The sequence below is a fragment of the Zootoca vivipara genome, chromosome 1 (genome assembly GCF_965207765.1).
Source record: "Zootoca vivipara chromosome 1, rZooViv2.hap1.1, whole genome shotgun sequence".
Taxonomy (NCBI): Eukaryota; Metazoa; Chordata; class Lepidosauria; order Squamata; family Lacertidae; genus Zootoca; species Zootoca vivipara.
In genome coordinates, this window is record NC_142582.1 from 56,092,335 (window position 1) to 56,113,800 (window position 21,466).

The 21,466-nt window shown below is 42.6% G+C and overlaps 2 protein-coding genes across 2 annotated transcripts; one reads left to right on the forward strand and one right to left on the reverse strand.

Moving 5' to 3' along the window:
- Positions 1–70: 70 nt before the first annotated feature.
- On the reverse strand, positions 71–10,354 carry NLRP6 (NLR family pyrin domain containing 6). The gene is made up of 5 exons (XM_088656354.1): positions 8,384–10,354; positions 5,873–6,013; positions 4,212–4,382; positions 3,523–3,693; positions 71–2,150 (listed from the first exon to the last, which is right to left on the reverse strand). Exons 1-5 carry the CDS (start codon positions 10,078–10,080, stop codon positions 1,955–1,957), a joined length of 2,376 nt encoding a protein of 791 aa, XP_088512480.1. The 5' UTR covers positions 10,081–10,354; the 3' UTR covers positions 71–1,954.
- A 5,017-nt stretch (positions 10,355–15,371) lies between these two features.
- On the forward strand, positions 15,372–20,981 carry LOC148687576 (secretoglobin family 1D member 2-like). Its single transcript, XM_088656363.1, has 3 exons — positions 15,372–15,634; positions 19,182–19,372; positions 20,934–20,981. The coding sequence occupies exons 1-3, from the start codon at positions 15,580–15,582 to the stop codon at positions 20,979–20,981; spliced, it is 294 nt and encodes a 97-aa protein (XP_088512489.1). The 5' UTR covers positions 15,372–15,579.
- The last annotated feature ends 485 nt before the right edge of the window (positions 20,982–21,466 follow it).

Consider the following 21,466-nt stretch of genomic DNA (forward strand, 5'->3'; position numbering starts at 1 on the left):
ATCATTTGGCCTATATTTAGCTTACTGAACTTCTAGGAAGAGCCTACATGGTATAGTAGTTAATATGTCAGGCTGAGAGTGAGGAATTAGGTTCAGATATCTGAATGTCAGTTTATAATTTAAAGGAAACTCCTAAGTCTAATGGCCCAAGCTAGGTAGAATCAAGCTGCTGATACCATGATAGATGATGTTCCAAGGCATTTCCCAAAGGAGACTGTTATCTACATAAGTTCCACCTGACAAAATTTGACAGTCATTATTGCATTCTGTGCAAGGCCTTGTTACTATTTTAGAAGGACCTGAAAAGGTAAAATATTTAAAAGGTGGAATGAAGAACAGGTTATCTTATCAGAAGAAATTGATGTGGAATTGATGTGCATTCTAGACGTACTCCTTTTTGGCTTTCCTGTGTCAGAATTTAATTACACCTTTTTGTAAATATGATCACACTTATGTATTTAATGATAATTGAGGTTCAGTTTTCTTGCCGCAAGAGGCTAAAGATGGAGAAGACATCAAACTGGAAAGGAGAATTCTCTTTGTCACCAGCAGCAAAGAAAAAGCTGCTTTTTTTCTTTTAGGGAACAAGGTTGAAGAAATGTGAACATGTTCCCATATATATTCCCATAAATCTCTAAACAAAATTTAAATCAAATAAAGATATCAAACTACCATTTTAACAGATTAGACAACCACTAGTTAACTTTATTAGAAAAAAGCAAACCCACCTTCCCCCATATTGTAGGCCTATAGGCTTATTTGTATTCTAAAGTTATGCTGCTTCAATTCTCTAATCCTGCTTCGTTTATCAGCTTCCAGGTACCTCTTCAAATCATCGTTATTTTGTAGATCAAGCTTTCTCAGAGACTGGTTTGTTTTGAGAGCTGCCAAAAAGGCTTCCCAACATGCCTCTGTCAGGCCCATGAATCCAACCTAGATAAAAGTTCATAAGGAAATGGTTGCTGTAAAATGAAAACCACCAAGGTCAAAATCTATGGCAAATAACTCTCAGAAGGACAGTTGTCCTAGATGACTTTGCATTCTTCTAACTGAAGTTTTGACTGATTTGGTTCTATTGTAAGGAAGCTTGTCATAAGCTATTGGCCTATTGTTCTTAGTCCACCTTTGCTATCTAAATGTGAGACCCTCACCCTCCTCCCAAAATGTCTGCAAAGATATCCAAGATGCAATGGTTTCCTTGAAACTTGTCACTTTAAAATCAAGTGTTAAAAACAAATGGACATAAAATGCAATAACAGAATCAGTTAAGGAATAACAATAAAAATGCATGTTAAAATCCTTCAAGAAAATGATTCCAAGCTCTTGAGGGCTTCATACACTTATACAGTAAACTGCCCCAGTAATAAAGTAGCAGGCAGTGCAGCTCTCCAAACAGATGTAATATGATCAGAGGGTGTCATTCTTGTTAGTGCAGAATGCAGTAGTAGTAATAATTTTATTATTTATACCCTGCCCACCTGGCTGGGTTGCCCAGCATAATAGCATGATTGCTAACTGCAGTTTGATGAAAGACACTCCGAGCCACAGAAACCATGTGGCCTCTAGTGAAAAATGTTGATCCAGAAGTACACCAGACTATATCTGCTCGTTTAGGGAGAGTGCCGTTTTGTCAAAGACAATTGGTCTTTTTCAGACACAAACCATTCACCCACAGCCCCTCCATTCAAGCTTGCTTATTTTCTCCCGTTCAGACCACCACAGTGTCCAAGCATGGCCAGGATCTGTATTGTTCTCCTGATACTATGGACAAATAGAGCTGGGTGCTTTAGCATACTGATGGCACCATGCCCCAAATTTTCTAAAATCTGTTGGAAGCAATTCTCATCCAAACTTGGTGTATAGCTGATAATATCTTATTCCCAAAATAGTTATGAACCACTTTGTCAAAGGTTCCCATCACTGCTCAATTTGCTTTTAACATCCCTATGATATTTCAAATACTTTGAAACAAGTACCTTAGTGAAACTATTTTGCAATTTGGGTGTAGAAGGCCTTCACATAAGAGCTGCACGCCAGCCTCTCCCATTTCTTCATTATGGCCTAGAGACAGCTCTAGCAGGGACTGGTTTTTACAGAGGACAGAAGCAAGATTCACACAGCAAGCAGCAGTGAGATTGCAACTGAGCAAGCTGTTCAAAGAGATGAAAAATCCATTACAAAGTTATTTGTGTTGAAGAAACTTAACAGGCTTTAAGTCCAGCAGCAGGGTATTTTTACAATATCTGCCTTTACAAGGTGTATAGCTTATTGCAACGAAAATAAAATGAGTCCTGTACAAGAAAGGTCACTTTATGTACTCATTGAGACTCCCCCCCCACCCCCCAGGATTTGAGACTGCATCCATTTCCCAATCTGACTAGTTTGGCTGACTTTCCCTATCTGGTGGCTTATGACGGAAATGTCTCTGCTTGCAAGATGTGCGCACCTGCCTGGTTTTGCCACAGTCATGATTACAGCTAGGCTACCTGATTAAATGGTTGCATGTGACAGAACTACTACTCCTGCACCTTCTCAGCTAGCCTGTTAGGAAGAAGAGATGTAGCAGAATCTTGCCCCAATGTGCTGTCTCTTTGTTATAAAGGAATATGACATGCCATCTGCAAAGTGAGTCTGCTTAGAAATATGAGCCTGCTGATGGGGTGTATTGTCCCTGACAATTAATCATTTCATTTCTATACCGCTTTATATTTTAAAGAAAATAATCTTGTTTGCAACACATTAAAACATCAGATAAAGCATTACTGGAGAAAGTCAAATGTAAAGTATACAGTGGTGCCTCGCTTAACGAATGCCCTGCTTAACGAAAGGATTTTTCGAGCGGAGGTTGCCTCGCTAGACGAATTCGTTTTATAAAAAATTCGTCTAGCGAATTGTGGTTTCCCATAGGAATGCATTGAAATTCAATTAATGCGTTCCTATGGGCAAAAAAAAATTCAAAAAAATTTCAATGCATTCCTATGGGATTCGCTAGACGAATTTGTCGTTATAAGAAAAGACCCGTGGAATGAATTAAATTCGTCTAGCGAGGCACCACTACATTCAAAACAACATAATTAACAGAAAACTAAAATATTACCTGAAGATGTCAAAATAAAGCATTACAAAGGACGTCAACAACAGGATGCATATTTAACGTAACAAATTTAACAAAAAATAATAATCCTAAACATTTCAAAAGGAAACATTACCAAAGGAAGTCAAATACAAAATGCACATTTAAAACAGCATAAATAACAATAGAATGAAATCTCAAGCACTGAACATCTGTTGCTTGCCAATCCTGCCAGGGCAGGTGGTGGCTGTGGAAGCTCAGGCTTGCTGACTTGGGTTTGCACTAAGAGACAGCCAAGATGGTCTCTATATGGTTCTGCTGTGGCATCCTAGGAATGCCAAATCAAATGTCTGGAGGTCATGCTAGCCAGTGCTGATGGGAGTTGAAGCCCAATAGGACATGGAGAGCCACAATTTGCCTATGATTGCAATAAGCTATTGGTCACTTACCTGAGTACCTGCAGTTGGCAGTCTGGATGCATCAACATTTGGCAGAGCTCTATTAGTCCAGCATCCCCTATATTGTTAAAGTCCAAATAAAGCATTCTCAGGTTCTGGTTTTTAGGAACAATAGAGGCTAGTTTCTCACATGACTTGGGGCTGAGGTTACAGCAACGTAATCTGAAAGGGTTAAGTGTTCAAGAGGAATTATGATGATGTGTTCAGTAAGTTAACTGTTTCAAAAGAAGGTCACATTAAAAAAAACCCAAAGTAGAAGCCCCATTATCTTTGGCATTTTCCTTATCTGTAGTGCTTTGTTTCCTTCGTCCTCAGAAAGTGCATTAGAGATGGGTTGACTAGCACAGTGAACAATATTCTAAATGTGGTTGCTATGCCCAAATACTTGTATAACAGTATAGATATTTACTAATGTGTTTTAATTTATTTCTTATTCCAACCACTGAGTTTGCCATCACATTGACTATCCACTTACCCTCCAGTGACTCAGAAATATAGATCAGTGGCATGGAGATTTGCAGTGTCAGGACTCGGGGCTGAGCATCACAGACTACAACTATGCCTTCCAACCAGGCTGGGTATCCTTTGGCACAAGAAGGCCATTTTGGATAGCAACCCTGGCAAGTGTAACCCAGGTTCTGCCCTTACGATTTTGATAAAAGGCACCTATGAGTACTCACCTCAGTATCTGCAGTTTGCAGTTGGGATGCTTGAGTGCTTGACAGAGTTTGATCACTCCCACTTCTCCTAGGTCACTTTGCTGTAAGTTGAATTCTCTGATGTGTTGATTCGTGGTGAGGACAGAGGTAAGAATCTCAAAGGAAGCGGCTCTGAGATTACATCGCTTAAAACTGAGGAAGAAATAGGGAGTCAGTCTTCCCTTTCCCAGCTCTTTGCAACTTTGGGATAAGCTTTTAGACCAGGCATCCCCAAGCTCGGCCCTCCAGATGTTTTGGGACTACAATTCCCATCATCCCTGACCACTGGTCCTGTTGGCTAGGGATGATGGGAGTTGTAGTCCCAAAACATCTGGAGGGCCGAGTTTGGGGATGCCTGTTTCAGACTAGGAGCCAAAGAGAAGAAACACCATGATGCATCTGCAACAGCACAACCAGGTGCCTTCATCTGCTGCAACGAAGTATGTCTCCTGCATTGGCCTCTACCGCCACAGCAGGAATTGCAACCATCCAGCAGCTTGACCTCACCCCCAAAGGCGCACTCCTCCATTGTCTCCCGAGACAGATGGGTGCTAACAGGAAGTGAATCATACTAAGGCCCACATCTATACCAGGCATCCCCAAACTTCGGCCCTCCAGATGTTTTGGACTACAATTCCCATCATCCCTGACCTCTGGTCCTCTTAGCTAGGGATCATGGGAGTTGTTGGCCAAAACATCTGGAGGGCCGCAGTTTGGGGTTGCCTATCTATACCTTTGACTTTTAACTATATTGACATGGATTGGCAGTCCCTGATAACAGATTTCTCCTTTTTAAAATCAGTGTTGGAAATGCAGTCTACTCCCTTCAGTAGTTACTTTAACTATTCATGTGATCATCAACAGAATCTCCTTGTACATCAAGGGAAAAGGCCAGGCTGCATAGTCCGATCCATTGGCCGGAGAGGGAGCAGCTGCAGGGAGCTGGCTTTCCCCCTCCCTCCTCAAAAGACTATTGTACTCCCAACTGCCCATTTGTCCAAAAAGTTGGCTGCTTGCTGCTATCTCCAAACAATAAAAGGCCTTCATAATGGATGCTACTTTAAATAACCTAAAGCTGCAAACCTAAGAAAAACTATTCACATCCAAGGTAAAAGTTGCCTACAGCAACTCTAGACTTCTATATGGTCTCATATATATTATTTTTAAAATTGCATTTATTTCCTGCCCTTCTGTCAAGGCACCCTAGGCAGTTTGCAATTTTAAAATACTTAAACAAATGGTGTAAAATAGAGAGCCATGTACACCACCTTCAATGCCTCCCTCCACTCTCAAACTTTGTCCGTTGAAGATGAAGGGACATACCAATTGCATTCAGCAGAACATACTGAAAGGCCTTCCTGGGAGTGGGAACCCTAGTAATACAAGCTTCCAGATCCTGAGGAGGCTTCCAGCTGAACAGGCTATGAATCTCCATACAGTCATGTGAAGAGATGCTGGGGTGGGAGGAGTGTGCACAGCCCTCCCAACCCCTACCCAGTTCGTGCCATGGGCGTTTGGCTGAACCCCCGACAGGACTGAGGGCATCTGGGCCCTGGGCATGCCAATGGAAAGCTGGGTGAGATGAACTAAGGCTGAGTTGCACAGGACATGAAAGAACAAAAGTATCATTGCCAGCTACATACCAGATCTCTCTTACATTACACCTTGGATCCTTCAGTCCTTCAAATAGGAGAGGGAGGTTTTCATCCACTCTTCCATTAAAATATAAGCTGAACAAAATAGAAAAACATGTGTTGGATATGCTATGCAATTGGACCATACAGCTGCAGTAGACAACATTGCATCATGACCTGTGAAGTTGTGGGATGTGTTTTACATAACGCCCCCAGGGCGCAGAGAGAAGATTGTTGATCAAGAGTTATTTTTAGCCCTAGAGGATAAATGTTGACATATGATGTGCTCATTCTGGGTGAAATCACTTCTGAAAGAGGTTGGCATAGCCGCAAGAACAGAAAGGCACATTTTAGAATATGAAAAGTGAATATCACCTTGAACAAAACTTCCCCTTGATAACCAAAACTAGGGCTCTTTCATGAAGTATGCACCAGCAAAGCTAGGTTTGCCACCAAGTATATGCTCAAAAGGGGGCGATGGCCATGAATTAACATGTACAATATACATGTTTGCAAAAACGTGTTTATTGCATTCAGTTTGAGCTTTAGCAACTAAAATTTATGTGCCCTGGCTTAACAAAATGGGCTCTTTGGAAAATCTATGCCCTAGATTCACTGCTACCCATGCTCTAGTACCCTTGAACATACAACATAGAATCTTAAATCTGGAACTGGAAATTACAGGAATTACCTACAATTGTGGAGTGGCAGATAAAAATGATGGACTATGCTGAACTTGCTAGATTGACATGCAAGATTCGTGACCAGGGGGAGACAAGGTTTCAAAAGGACTGGAGTAAATATGTGGACTATATGGAGAAAAACTGTAGATCATTAAAAACTCTCGCAGGATTAAAATAAACCTTACGAATTGACCAATATGTTAAAAAAGGAACTGCAAAAAAAAAGGAATTAATAAGAAACCCGCATGAAGGGAGGGGGGGAAGTCATAGCTCGGCGGAGCAAGGTAAAAGTTGTGAATATAAGATTTTGTATAAAAGATTGGTTTTGTTAATTTGTTGAATTTGGAAAATTGGAATAAAATGTATTTAAAAAAAAAAGAATCTTAAATCTGGAACATTGTTTGGCTTTCAGAGAATTACACCTTTTCTTTTTTATATAACACCACACCTATATATTTAATCATTTTATAGACTACTTGGTATACAAAACAAAACCCAACCAATTGTGAGACCTAGAATATAAATAAAATTAAAATACATTTTGTCAATAAAAACCCAGAATCAATCTAAAAATGAACACTCAGGAAATTCCTGAACAAACACATTTGTTTTAGATGCCTCTTAAAAATGTATCTCAGTTGATGCCTCTGAGATTGCACTGGGGAGTGTATGCCAGAGGACTGGTGCCACTGCGGGAAAGACATGGCATGACAACCTGGTCTCAAGTTGTTCAGGGCTATATTTGTTTATAACAGAACTTTGAACATGGCTTAGCACCTAAAAGGAAGCTAGTGCAGTTCCTTTGACATGGGCGCTATGTGTGTATAGATATATATCCCGCTCAGTACCCTAACCATTGCCTTCTGCACTAGTTGCAGCCTTAAAACCAAGCCCAAAGGTATCCCCATATAAAGCACATTATAGTAATCTAACTATGAGGTTGCTGTTGCATGGGCCATAGCGGTCAGAATATCCCAGGAAAGGGCAAAATTAAATGGACCAAAGTTTTGGTTTGCACATTAGCTAAAAACAAAAACCCTGAACTGATCTGAACAGTGTCTGCTGATGGGTCTACATACCTTGACAAAAAAAGTAGATATCCTAGATCAGGGGTTCCCAACAAAATTTTCTCGAGGACCCCTCATCGAGCCGCTATTGTGACAAGGACCCCCATTAATTCCTAATCCAAAATCTAATTCCTAATCTAATTTTTCCAGTAAGCTTAACACTGATCTTGGAAGGGTTAGGTTCAAGGGACGCCGACAATTTAGGTTCAATGGACACTGACAAGATCGGTTCGAGAGTCACTGACTTACTTGCTTGAACATCAAATGCATTATCTTCCTCTTCATCTGTAGGCCTTTGTCGTTGTAACGAACCACTTTTTAACCAACGGTCCATTTTTAACTACGCGAACTGTAGCTTCCGCGGAAAACAACACTTTGTTTACAAACACTACTGTTTTGCAAAGAGGCAGCGCGCGCCAGGGAGGAGGGAGGGGAATGGAGAAGACAGGGTACCTGCGCAGTAGCGCACAAATGAAGCCGACGCGCGCAAAGCATCTTGGGGAGGTGAGCGTTAGTAGAATGCGCGCGCTGCCTCTTTGCAAAACAGTAGTGTTTGTAAAGCGCCACCTAACGGCGTACAGCAGAACTACTGCCTCTATCTAATTCTAGTTTTGCGCTAGACTCTGCTCATGCAGGAAGCGGCCAAAACAAAAAATCTGTTATCATACGAAATATATTTAATATATTTTTTATTCTAATAGCATCTTGCGGACCCCTCTGGCATAGCTCGCGGACCCCTGGGGGTCCCCGGACCACCTGTTGGGAATCACTGTCCTAGATGAAAGGACTGTCCTTTACGACAGTGTCTCAGGCAAAATGAAATAACCAGAGAGTTGAATGCGTTCCCTAGGCAGTTATCATACAGCTTAATCTCGGGGATACAATCCATTGCTCTTCCCACAAACTCTTCTTCTTGAATCTCATATAAGCAACAGAATATCTCAGATTTCTTTTGACAGCTCTTTGATGCCACCTCAGCTTCGATCCAGTCCAAAAGCACTTGTTTTATTTCTGAACAAATTTTACAGCCTAAACTTTTCTCTATGGTTTTCCTCATTTTTTCATTTAAAAGACCAAACAGAAAGCGGACTGTCAACACTAAGTACTCATTTCCACCCTCTCCAAAATCTTTTAGCAACTTTCTCACGTCTTCATAACAACAATCTGATTTATTGGCCATTTCTGGTATTTCCTCTAGCACGTAGGACAAGGCTGCAAAAAACTCTTGGAAACTTAAGTGGATGAAACTGTAGGCAGATTGGCAATCAATATCTTGCTGGAAAAGTTTCTTGTGAAGGAAGAGTGACCGGATGTCAGCCTCATTTAAGCCATGTTTTTGGAGGTCATCATCCTCAAAGAGTATTTTCCTTGTCAAGACTCCTTCTCTGGCTAAGAGACAAAGGTTTTGGAAATGTTTCTGTTTACCTCTTTCCAACACTGGACTGTGATCTCCGAGTAAGCTAGTTAAATAAAACATGTATACACAGGTAGTTGTTTTTGAAGTCTGCACAAGATCTTCTCCTCTATCCATCTGTTGCTTCATCACAGTGCAGATGATCCAACACACAATGGGGACAAAGCACATGGTGAAGAGCATCTCATTTGCTTTCACAACCCCAAAAGCTTGTACCCCTTGCCTCTCGTTCCCAAAATACTTGTGGAAATACTCTTCCCTGTCCTTCTCAGAAAACCCCAGGATCTCTATGTAGCGGGGATACTTCAGATACTTCTGCAGTTGCTCCAGAGCAATTGGCCTTGTAGTGATGATTAAATATGATTTGGGAAGAATGCTTTTCTTGACTAAACTTCTCAGTACAACTTTCACCGGCTTCTTTTGACTAGGATCAAAACACAGGTGTTCCCCATTGGATTCTAAGGGAAATTTCAGTTCATCAAGACCGTCGATTATGAACAGAAGCCTCTCTGGATTTGAAAAAATATCTTCCAGGGGAGCATTTCTCTCAGGACAGTTCCAAAAGATTAAATCTATCAGACTATGCTGCTCAGTCATCAAGTTAATTTCTCTGCAGTTTATGTAGAATGCATAATCAAACTTGCCTTGGTAGAGTTTGCCAACTGCCCAGTCCAACATAATCTTCCTCGCGGGCATTGTTTTTCCAATCCCAGCAGGCCCTTGGAGCACAACAGTTCTAGGGTTCACTCTGTTTTCATCAGCATCAAATAAAGCTGCAACACTACCTGGACTGGCTTGCTTGCCCATCATGTTGGCATGTTTCCTTCCTGTGGACATGATTTCATGCTGCTTCTCTTCCAGCAGGCAATGTTTCTGAATGATCAAGAGTTGGGTGTACCTTCTGTTTAGGTTCACCCATTGACCAAGGAGGGCATTTTTGTCTTGAATTACTTGATATTCTTCCCATACATATTCTCTGTATTTAATCCTGTAATCTAATAACAAGAAAGAAAGCACTGGGGGAGAGTACATGAAACAATGCAAACAAGACATTTAATGATATAGTTCCCAGGAGTAGACTTTTGATCTTGGTTTGGGCTTCCTGCAAATGGAGTTTTCCCCCCTCCTCTGCAGACACAGACATCCACAGAGGTAAAATGCTCCTTTTGGATTAAGTGGTTTGAATTAAAACAGATTTCAAGGAGCCTCCCTGTAATCACTGATCAGCTACTCAGGAATAACATCAGCTACTCGGGAACATTAAGTTCTTGATTATTTCTTTGTAGCTGCATCTGTGCCTGCCCCACACCTGACATCACGTATGATGTCAGGTGTGGGGCAGGTAGAAAACAAATTGGGACCCTACTGAGGCCCATGGATGCTGGGCTAGATACTGGACTCAGATCCAAGACATTTGAGCACTCAAGCCCTAACAAAGGAATTGCCAACATATTACCTTCCTGATGCTGTTGCCAGCACAGCTAATTGTCAGGGATGATGGGAATTGTGATCCATCATCTGGAGGGCCACAGATTCCCTACTCCAGCCCTAATACCTTACTGTGGCTGGAGTCTCTGTACGGGGCTAGAGGGGGGGCTGGGGGGGTTAGATGCCCTGTTCACCTGGATTGCAGTGGCAGGTAGGCAAGTCCTGAGAGGCTGCATGTAGGTGTGGCCAGGGTGTGACCCATTATTGAAATAGGCTGCTGGACTAGGTGGGCTTTTGCTTTGGTCCAGAGAAGGCCTGCCCTGCCCTGCCCTTATATTTCTATGGTCCGCTTGTACACAGGAGGAAGGCCTCAGCACTCTACCCTCCATATGCAAACAGGACTCTAGATTATTTCCATAGAAAGGAGTGCTGCTGTCCTATATATATATAGGTTCCCAATTGCGTAACCCACCCAAGGAGTCTGTGGCACCATCCACATAACAAAAGCTACCGCAGAGATATCAAAATTATCAAAAGGGGTCCATGGTTTGGCTTTTGAAAAATGCAGGGGGGGGGGGGACAGAACTTAGCTAATTGGGAACCACTGGTCATTTAGGATATCTAGAAATGTTATATTTTTCTCATTACTGGAACCCACACCTACCCAGTCTGTGTGAGAGTAACTGAAGTAACCCATTCCTACAAAATAAAAAATTCCTTCAGTAGCACCTTAAAGACCAACTAAGTTTTTATTTTGGTATGAGCTTTCGTGTGCATGCACACTTCGTCAGATACACTTGAAACAGAAGCAACCAGACTCTTATATACAGTGAGAGGGTGGGGTGGGGGTGATGGGAATGGGTGATGGGCTGTAGGAGTGGTAAACCTGTTGATGGCTGTTAACGACTGCTGATGACTGCAATAGGTCCTGCGGGGGAAAAGCAAGGGCTGAGGCTAAAGAAAGCTTGATCATGCATAAAGAGATAAGAATCCAATGTCTTTGTTCATGCCAGGTGGTTCCATTCCTACAGCCAGTGCTTCCCCCCCAAAAAAAAATGTTTAGGGGTACTCTCATTTTCCTACTCATATTGAAATACTGCCCCTCAGTGAGGCCAAACTTAGATTCACAAAATGTTTAGCGGTGTGCATACCCCTGCGTACTCCCAGAAAAAGCACTGCCTACAGCACTTCCTCCTTTAGATGCCTCCCTAATTTCATTCTCCATCTCACAATCACCCTGGGGATTTTGGACAGGCAGACAATAGTAGACCCCCAGTCCTAAATTACTCTTGTGGCCTGTTATCAACACCCACAAGGATTCCATGGGGGAATCTGCCCCTTTTGGGATTTCTAACATGGTAGATTCTATGTTGTCTTTGACCTACATTGTGAAACCACTCCCAGTACGCCCTTTCCAGTCCCTCCTGTGGAGTTTATATTTAGAGAGATAACCATGTCCCGATGATACTCTTCCTTCCACCAAGTTTCCATTTTGCCTACTATATCTGTGTTCTTTACTTTTCCAGAAAATGTCTCACCTAGACAAAAACTAATGACAATGTGAGGCAATAGAATATTTATTGATACTTAACTCTAATACTTAACCTTGAGCATCTGTAAATCTAAATCTATAGGCATTTATCAGTGTTCAGTGTTCAATCCCATTCAGGATTGAATGTTCCATTTAAAAACAAAACAACAGCAAAACTTTTCACCAGAGTTAGGACTTCATATGCAAAAGCCCCATTGAAATATATGGGAATTAAGCTATAGGTCCAGCTCATTCTTAAGGAGCTTATGAAGAAGTTTCCAAATAGCAAACTTCATAGATCACAGTTGGGCCTTTCATCAACACTACGATTAAAACTGACGAATACTGGAAGAAAATAAAGAAAATTATGTACTTACCATTAGTCAGCAAGGATAATGCTGTGAGTAAGAAATCTGGCTGTGCCTTGGATTCACTTTTGTATGTTCTGAGTGTTCAGATGAGATTCCTACCTTAGAAGAGGAACTAGGGAACATTTACATCATACTTGATTGTTGCAAAACAGTTAAACCCAAATCTTTCCTGTTTTATGAACTGCCCTAAATGCTGTCTGACTGATATAAAAGGGAATGGGTATCTTGTTTAGCATTGTTTCAGTGTGTGCTCAGTTTCAGTAAAAAGAAAATACTTCTCTATTCGGTGAATACCGTATTACTTCTTTGACTTAGCAATTGTTTAATGGAGTGTGTTCCCACTGTGCCTGTTGTCTCCTCAATTATTACTCTCTTGCCTTCTGAAAGTTCCAGGAACTGTGGGCATGCGCACAGATGCATGTGTTTTGTCTGTGAAGTTGCACAGCAGCACATCTTACTAAAGCAAACCTTTCAAAAATGTCCCACAGAGAGCCAAATGTTCATTGAAAAGTAATAATTGTTTCTTTATTTACCACTTTTGCATAAAAAAGTAAGTTTCAAGAGCCACTAAATTCTTCCAGCTCTGTTATTTTCTGGCTGTTAACTGCTTCACTCTTTACATCATCAGGCAAGTCCTGCTGCTGGTGCCAGGAGAGCTTTCATAGGCAAAAAAGGAGCTGGGGGGCAGGGGGGGGGGCTAAAGAAATTGAGAGATTCTTTTTCCACTCTCCATGTGTGCAGCACAGGGGTCCCCCGCCCCAATCAAATAATCAATGGATTGGGAAAATCCAAATGAATTAGGCTGAAACTTCAGGTTTCCACCTGGATGTTGTGTTTACAACATGTAAAACATGCACACACAAAACGCATCAACTCCACTTTAGACTGCCATGTGTGTACACCCTAAGAGGGGGAAAAACCAGCATAAAACCACATGCCACTCAAGCGTGGACACAGAGAACTGTATTCTGCAGGTGGGTGGTGGTTGTTTTTAATGTGTGTAGTGACATTTTGCTGGGCGGCACCTGTGTTTCTATTTGCTAGTCACCTAAGCACAACCAAACCATCTTGTTTCCACCAGCTCAAACTGACGTTGCGCAAAACAGCTGTATTAAAACTCAAACTCAAATTGGTCCTTGTTGGCCTATGCGGCAGGAAAGGGGGAAGGAAAGCCGCGTGTTTCCAAATCCCTCTCCCCAAATTGCTGTCTGCCTCTTGCCTTTACTGCTTATGTTCTTCTCCAAACAGCCCTCTGGCTCTCCATGTGTGGAGGTCTGGATTTCAGCTCCTCCACAAACCCAAGGCAAGGCAGCATCCTGGGTTAGCCACTGATGACTCCTTTTCCTCTCCTAAATAACAGCAAAGAAAGAAATTTATAGAAAATGGGCAGAGGGGACCTCTCAGGTTTCACAACTCTGAAGTCAGTGGAATAGCACAGCCCCGCAACAGGATTTCCCTCTTCCATTCAGACATGCCTGCAGTTTTGCCTGGAATCAGAGGAATATTGCAAGCCTCCTAGAAGGATGGGAGGCATGCCAGTTATTTTCAGCACAGAACAGCTGGTTCTCTTCTGGCACCTTATCAGCAAAAGTAAAACTGCCCCACACACTTTTACTGAAAGCTCTGAGTCTGAGGCCTGCTTGGGGCCACCAATGAAGGCCTTTGTGGGTCCCCAGTTACCCATGAGCACAGCATTAGGTGACTCCTGTCAGTTCATTTGAGGCCAGTTCATATATTTACTCAGCCCATCAGTCCTCTTTGCTTGGGGGAAGAGTGGGTTGGGTAAGCACATGAACCAGACCATAAAATCTTTTCTGCATACTTCCTACTGGTAATTCTCAGGTGGATACTGTTGCATTATAGGGGAAAAGGTTTACTCCATTGTTCATTTCAGTAGATTTCCCTGTCAATATTTGTTAAAATAAGAAGATAAATGTTGCAGAAAGTTACTGAACAAAGACTGTTTATGATTTGGCAGGAAGTCAAACCCAAATGTTAAAAGGGCAGGCCATTTTGCTGCCAACACCGTCACTAAGTGCTAAGCTCTTATACCATTAGGAATTAGCACTGAACAAGTGCCAATAAATTATTTGTTTCAAGTCATCTTAGTTTCCCTTTAATGGTGGGCAGTGGTCCACTAGAACACTATTAATTTCATAATTACTGAAAGCACGAATTATTGGTTAGAAATGAACTGGTCAAATTCCTGTTAAGAACAACATAACCTTTCAAATGAAGAAATTTGAGTTTGACAGAACCAGAAATGTCAATTTATAACCCAAAGGTTTATTGACAGATTCGCTTGACCTAACAGCTGTGATTATTGTATCCTGCAAAGCTCACCATTTAGGCTGATTCAAAAGTGAGTGCTGGAGTCTGTCCCCGGGTTATTCTTTTAATGGATAAAACCACAATTTAAGGTTTTTATATATTTAATAGAAAGTCACCTGCATCTCCAAAATTGCCCAAACCAGTTTTGTTGTTTTAGCTGTTACTACTGACAAATTTGGCCGCCTCATGAGAAGAGAAGACTCCCTGGAAAAGACCCTGATGTTGGGAAAGATTGAGGGCACTAGGAGAAGGGGACGACAGAGGACAAGATGGTTGGACAGTGTTCTCGAAGCTATGAACATGAGTTTGACCAAACTGCGGGAGGCAGTGGAAAACAGGAGTGCCTGGCGTGCTATGGTCCATGGGGTCATGAAGAGTCGGACACGACTAAACGACTAAACAACAACTGACAAATTTTATCTAAAACAGAGACTAAGGCTTGTTTCTGTGTTATTGGTCATACCTGAACTGGGCATGAACGTCTTTGGCACTAATAATCTTTTCAGTTCCTTTTACATTTTAATGTGATCTTACATAATTCATTCTTCTTGAAACAACACGCTTCACTTCTCCAGTTTGCAAAATATCCTTTATTGTTTTGCATTTGTGCATAGCAGGAACAAGTGGTTTCTATGGGCCACTTCCTTCTCACGGGAACAAGATCAAAGAGCGATAGTTCTACTTTCCCCTCACCCCTGCTCGGGAAACCTACTTCATAAGCAAAGATGACTTGAATTACATTTCTGAAGAATTTATTTCTGTAATTTGGCACAAATTCAGCTGGGTTGAAAACCAGCAGTCCCCTATATATATTTAAGCTTGGTCCTTAACTTTCCAAAGGAAGTCCATTGCCTGTTGCCATCTGGTACGCAATAGACAACCATCTCCACCATGAAGCTGACAACTGTATTTCTCCTGGGCACTCTGTTGGTTTGCTGTTATTCAGGTGAGTTGCTTAGCCCATTATAACAAGACATTTTCATCTCAATGGGCCTTTTGGGGTAAGTATGGATGCCTCCATAGGTAAGAGTTTCATACTGGACAATTTCATACTAAACAGTTTTCCTTAAATACATAAAATGTGTAAGTCATTGTTATCCTGTTGCTCAAATTAGTTTTCAGTAGCAGTATAAAGTTGCCTACCTGTCAGGCTTCAGGTGAATCCGATCCCCCACCCTCCCGGCTGGCAGTCAGAAATGGGAAAACAAGAAGTTCTTACCATGGTATTTTATTCAATAGTCACACACACACAGAGAGAGGATGACGCCTCTCAGATAATGGCATTGCTCCGAGTAAAGTCCCATCCCCTCTCCTATTCTATGTCATCCCTGCGACGGCTGATCTGTGCTTTCTGCCTCTGTGCTTTCTGGTCTCCTACTCTCAATGCACACTGGGTCCTGGGAAAGGAGGGGTCAGGAATGCTGTCTAAAGACACTGAGTCTGTCGGCTGTCTCTCCCCTGGTGCTTCTTCTTCCTGCTCCTCTCCCAATATTTCCCAGCTTCTCCCCTCTGTAGCCTCTGAACTATGACCTTCTGCAAACCACTGTTCTAAATCTATACTGTCCTCCTCTTCTTGGTCCAGTCCCTGACACTACCCCAAATGCATTTCATGGGCCAGTCTCTCTCTCTCTCTCTCTCTCTCTCTCTCTCTCTCTCTCTCTCTCTCTCTCTCTCTCTCTCTCATTCTCATGTGGTTGGATGGAGCCACCCTCCAAAGTCAGCATTGTTGCACCTTGCCCTGATACCTCTGTGGCAGGATGGGTGCACCAGCACAGCCAATCCAGAGTTTCCATTGGCATACCCATGCGGCTCTGACCTTGCCGCTCCCTACTCTACCTCATCCTAGCCTTGCCCAGTTACAGGTAGGTAGCCGTGTTGGTCTGAGTCGAAGCAAAATAAAAAAATTCCTTCAGTAGCACCTTAAAGACCAACTAAGTTTATATTTTGGTATGAGCTTTCGTGTGCATGCACACTTCTTCAGATACACTAGAAACAGAAGTGTCAGACCCTATATATATATATACAGAGGGTGGTGGGGGTGGGTGGGAATGGGAGATGGGCTGATGGGAGTGGTAAACCTGTAGATGGGTGTTAATGGCTGCTGATGGCTGCAATTAGTCCTGGGCTGAGGTGCTAAAGAAAGCTTGATCATGCATAATGAGATAAGAATCCGATATCTCTATTCATCCCAGGTGCTTCCATGGTTTTAAGCTTGGTAATGATTTCCAATTCAGCAACTTCCCTTTCCAGTCTGTTCCTTGCCCAGCTAGGATGCAGTGACACCAATGTTAGGAGGATGGCTCTGCCCCACTCACAATTCACAACTGCTTATTAGCACCCGGTGTTGTGAGTAAATGGATCTGGGCTTATGTGCTCATTTTTGCTCATACAGTTTTCTCTGGACGTGTTGGGGGGGGGGGATTTCACCCCATAGGTATTCTGGGTAAGACTGTTATGTTTATACGCAAAGGCTAGCCTGCACCAGCTGCTTAGTGCTGGAGTTATTTAGAAGACAACTTGGTCAAAACAGAGGGAGTGTCTTGCAGAGGTGTAAATAGCTCCAGTCTTTTGTTATCATTACAGTGATTCTACCTGAGAGAGAGAAAGCTAGAAGTCGCCTATCCCAAGGGTGACCCCAAAATATAGGGTTGGGAAAGAATAAGGATGCGTACACATGTAGTCTTTGAAACCACACAGGGGTTGGTTTTTTTGTACACAGCAGTTTGCAATTGTACATACCTTGATGCAATAACATCATATAAAGCTGCAGCTACTACCCCTGTTGTCTGTACACACAGGTGGGCTTGTTTTCAAACTTGTGTGCAATGACATTCTCTATTTCACTCAAGTGTTGGAACAGACCATTTGTTGTTGTTTAGTCGTTTAGTCGTGTCCGACTCTTCGTAACCCCATGGACCAGAGCACGCCAGGCACTCCTGTCTTCCACTGCCTCCCGCAGTTTGGTCAAACTCATGTTCGTAGCTTCGAGAACACTGTCCAACCATCTCATCCTCTGCCGTCCCCTTCTCCTTGTGCCCTCCATCTTTCCCAGCATCAGGGTCTTTTCCAGGGAGTCTTCTCTTCTCATGAGGTGGCCAAAGTATTGTAGCCTCAGCTTCACGATCTGTCCTTCCAGTGAGCACTCAGGGCTGATTTCCTTCAGAATGGATAGGTTTGATGTTCTTGCAGTCCATGGGACTCTCAAGAGTCTCCTCCAGCACCATAATTCAAAAGCATCAATTCTTCGGCGATCAGCCTTCTTTATGGTCCAGCTCTCACTTCCATACATCACTACAGACCATATATACACATAATAGCCTTTCAAAAGAGGGGATGGAAACCAGTGTGTTGATATGCTGTGGATATATTCTAGAAGATCAAACCTATCCATTCTTAAGGAAATCAGCCCTGAGTGCTCCCTGGAAGGACAGATCGTGAAGCTGAGGCTCCAATACTTTGGCCACCTCATGAGAAGAGAAGAATCCTTGGAAAAGACCCTGATGTTGGGAAAGATTGAGGGCACTAGGAGAAGGGGACGACAGAGGATAAGATGGTTGGACAGTGTTCTCGAAGCTACGAACATGAGTTTGACCAAACTGCGGGAGGCAGTGCAAGACAGGAGTGCCTGGCGTGCTCTGGTCCATGGGGTCACGAAGAGTCGGACACGACTAAACGACTAAACAACAACAACATATTCTAGTATACAGAGGAGGCTAAATGACTGCACTGCTTCTTAATTTGCCTGTTTCATTCAAAGACAAGTTAAATATGATGAGGGCAAGTGGCACAGCCCTGCAATGTCCATAGGCGCACATAGGCAGCAAGCACTTAAGAAGTGCATTATCGGTGCAGAACAGATTATAACTGTTCCAGCAGAATGTGTTTTAGATCAACAAATAATTTGGGACAGGGATGACATGGCACCTGTTAGCACCTGTATCCAGCACTGAATGTACATAATCATGCCGTGTTTGCACACCCTAAAAAGAGTAGGTGAATTCTGTGTGAGAGTCTCAAGAGGATTTTGGTGGTATGGTGAGGAGGTTAAGAAGATTGGTGCCTGGATCTATTTCTGGATCCATTTCTGGAGTAGAAGATCAAATGTGCCCCCTGGCCACCCGGCCTCCCACCCCAAGTTCCAATTTATGGACATAACTGAAATACTAAAATCCTTGTCATTCAAGGTCATGGAATCTGGCCTGCTGCTTCATATACTACCCTAGGGAGTCAGTTAGCAGGTGAGAAAGTGGAAAGCTGACAGATTCACAAAAGTAACAGATTAATTAAAAAATATTTTTATCTATTATATATTTGGTTTTTGATATATAATCATGCACTCATAGTTTCTGCTTAATTTGAATACCCTAGTCAAAGCTACACTACCTGCGTTTTGCCATGTGATGCTTAACTGGTTCAAAGCCTGCTAACTTTTATCACAATTCAGATTTCCTCACTCAAAATCTAATTTTCAAGCATTTTCCATTCCTTTCCAGCTACTGCTATCAAAACGTGCCCTCTTCTGGTTGATACCCTCACAAACTACCTTTTCGCCTCGCATGATGACTACATGAAAGCAATCGATCGCTTTGCCACCACCGAAGAAATGAAGGAAGCTGCTTCTGTGCTTAAACAATGCGCAGTCGGGCTTCCGGAATCCGTTCGAATGGCAAAAAGCCAAGTGCTGGTAATTATTTTCACACACATATACCCAACACTTAAATCACAGTTTGGGGCAAATTCACAAATGCATATTCATCATTTGAGGACTTGAAGGTCTAAAGCTGCTATGACACATTGCCTCACATCACCACAGACACAATATGTTTCAGTGGAAGTACGGTAGGCTCTGAGGCCTTGTTCAGATATGGCTGTTTATCACATCATGACTCCAGCATAAGCTGGCTGGGTGCCTGTATGAGTTAATTGTATTGTTTATTTTTCATTCAATAATAAATACTAAAGTCAGATAATAAAAAAGAACCACACAGAGAAAGTTTAATTAGATAGCAAAGAGGTTGTAATAAAAGCAGAGAAACACCAAGAATTAAAGCAACCCATTAAAAGTTCTGTCTTCATCTGTTGCCTAAAAATTAGAGAATTGGCACCATAAGTGTATCTCTGCTAGGAAAGAATATTTTACAACCAATGAGGGTTTCCAGCTCCTGGGGATTGGTTCTTGCTGTTTAGTCGTTTAGTCATGTCTGACTCTTCATGACCCCATGGACCAGAGCACGCCAGGCACTCCTGTCTTCCACTGTCTCCCGCAGTTTGGTCAGACTCATGTTCGTAGCTTCGAGAACACTGTCCAACCATCTCGTCCTCTGTCGTCCCCTTCTCCTTGTGCCCTCCATCTTTCCCAACATCAGGGTCTTTTCCAGGGAGTCTTCTCTTCTCATGAGGTGGCCAAAGTATTGGAGCCTCAGCTTCAGGATCTGTCCTTCCAGTGAGCACTCAGGGCTGATTTCCTTCAGAATGGATAGGTTTGATCTTCTTGCACTCCATGGCACTCCATGAGGATTGGTAGTGAAGGGCTAAAGCTCCCACATTAAAGAAGCACATTCCATCTCTGAGATTAAGGCAGGAGTTATCAACCTTTCTGGGCTAGAGGACACATTCAGAATTTTGAGAAAGCACAGGGTTCTACTTATAAAATGGCTGCCACATGTAGAACAGCAGAAAAAGAGACAGGACACAAAATGGTGCAGACCTCCTCCCCATCAGCCATCTCCTTCAGTGGAGGCCGGGGGGGGGGGTCACCTATATTCGCCCCTGCTGCACTCACTCACAGAGAGAAGCTCTTTGCACCTCTCCCCTGTTCAGCACAGATGGGAGGGTGTGTGTCTAATCCTGAAATGTAGCATGTTTAAAGGGACACGCATGGTCCATCTTGGAGAGGCTGAGTGAATGCAAACAGGAACTGTGCAGGGAAAGCTAACATTTTCTCGTGCAATATAGATTTTTGAGGGGATATTTACTGAGACCTTTTACAGGCACCACAGTGGCTAACCTGTTGGCTAACAGTGGCTGGATTAGGACAGCCTAGAAACGACATACCATATCAGAGATTTGTTGTTGTTTAGTCGTTTAGTCGTGTCCAACTCTTTGTGACCCCGTGGACCAGAGCACGCCAAGCACTCCTGTCTTCATATCAGTGATAGATATGATTATACCCTATTCTCCATAGATTTTACCCTATTCTCCATGTGAATTACAGCATACCTTTCTATTGGCAATCTTTGTTCCAGTTAAATATCCTGCATGAATGTGAAAAGCCGCAACTCCTGCAAAACTGAAGCTTTGAGGAACTATCCTGGTCCACCAGCCCCAGCCAGGACAGGAACCCATGATGATCATGCTAGCTGTTGATTGTGATTCCCTTTTGCCGATCTTCATCCTGCTGAAACGTATATTTGCTTCAAGAGCCGTTCTTTTCTCAAACGATCCCGCTCTTCAAGATCGGGCATCTTCACAGGCTTCTTTCTAGTCACTTCTTTCCTTAATAAACGAAAAGCATACCAGTGGTGTAGTTTGGTTTTTTTTTTTTAAAGAAACAACTGATAACAGCTCATCTCTTCCAGGGTTTCCACCCCAGTCTGTATCCATAGTGCACGCTAGCAATAATTAAGTTTAATAACTGTGATTTTCTAATTTATGGTTTAGGTTCATAGGTTGTGCTTTGTGTTGTCCCCCCCCCCCAATTAGACAAAGCCTTTCTCGCCAGAAAATCATTTTGTGAATTCCCCCCCCCCAACTTGTCTTTGGCCAACCCCACTCCCCA

Excerpts from the sequence above, each read along its gene's own strand:
- LOC148687576 (XM_088656363.1), top strand. The coding sequence starts at position 15,580 with ATGAAGCTGACAACTGTATTTCTCCTGGGCACTCTGTTGGTTTGCTGT. Across the intron at positions 15,635-19,181 it reads GTTGGTTTGCTGTTATTCAG|CTACTGCTATCAAAACGTGC; the intron begins GTGAGTTGCTTA and ends ATTCCTTTCCAG. Across the intron at positions 19,373-20,933 it reads TGGCAAAAAGCCAAGTGCTG|TTAAATATCCTGCATGAATG; the intron begins GTAATTATTTTC and ends TCTTTGTTCCAG.
- NLRP6 (XM_088656354.1), bottom strand. The coding sequence starts at position 10,080 with ATGTCTTGTTTGCATTGTTTCATGTACTCTCCCCCAGTGCTTTCTTTC. Across the intron at positions 4,383-5,872 it reads TGTAATGTAAGAGAGATCTG|TTTTAAGCGATGTAATCTCA; the intron begins GTATGTAGCTGG and ends TTTCTTCCTCAG. Across the intron at positions 2,151-3,522 it reads TGCCAACTGCAGGTACTCAG|CTTGCTCAGTTGCAATCTCA; the intron begins GTAAGTGACCAA and ends CTCTTTGAACAG.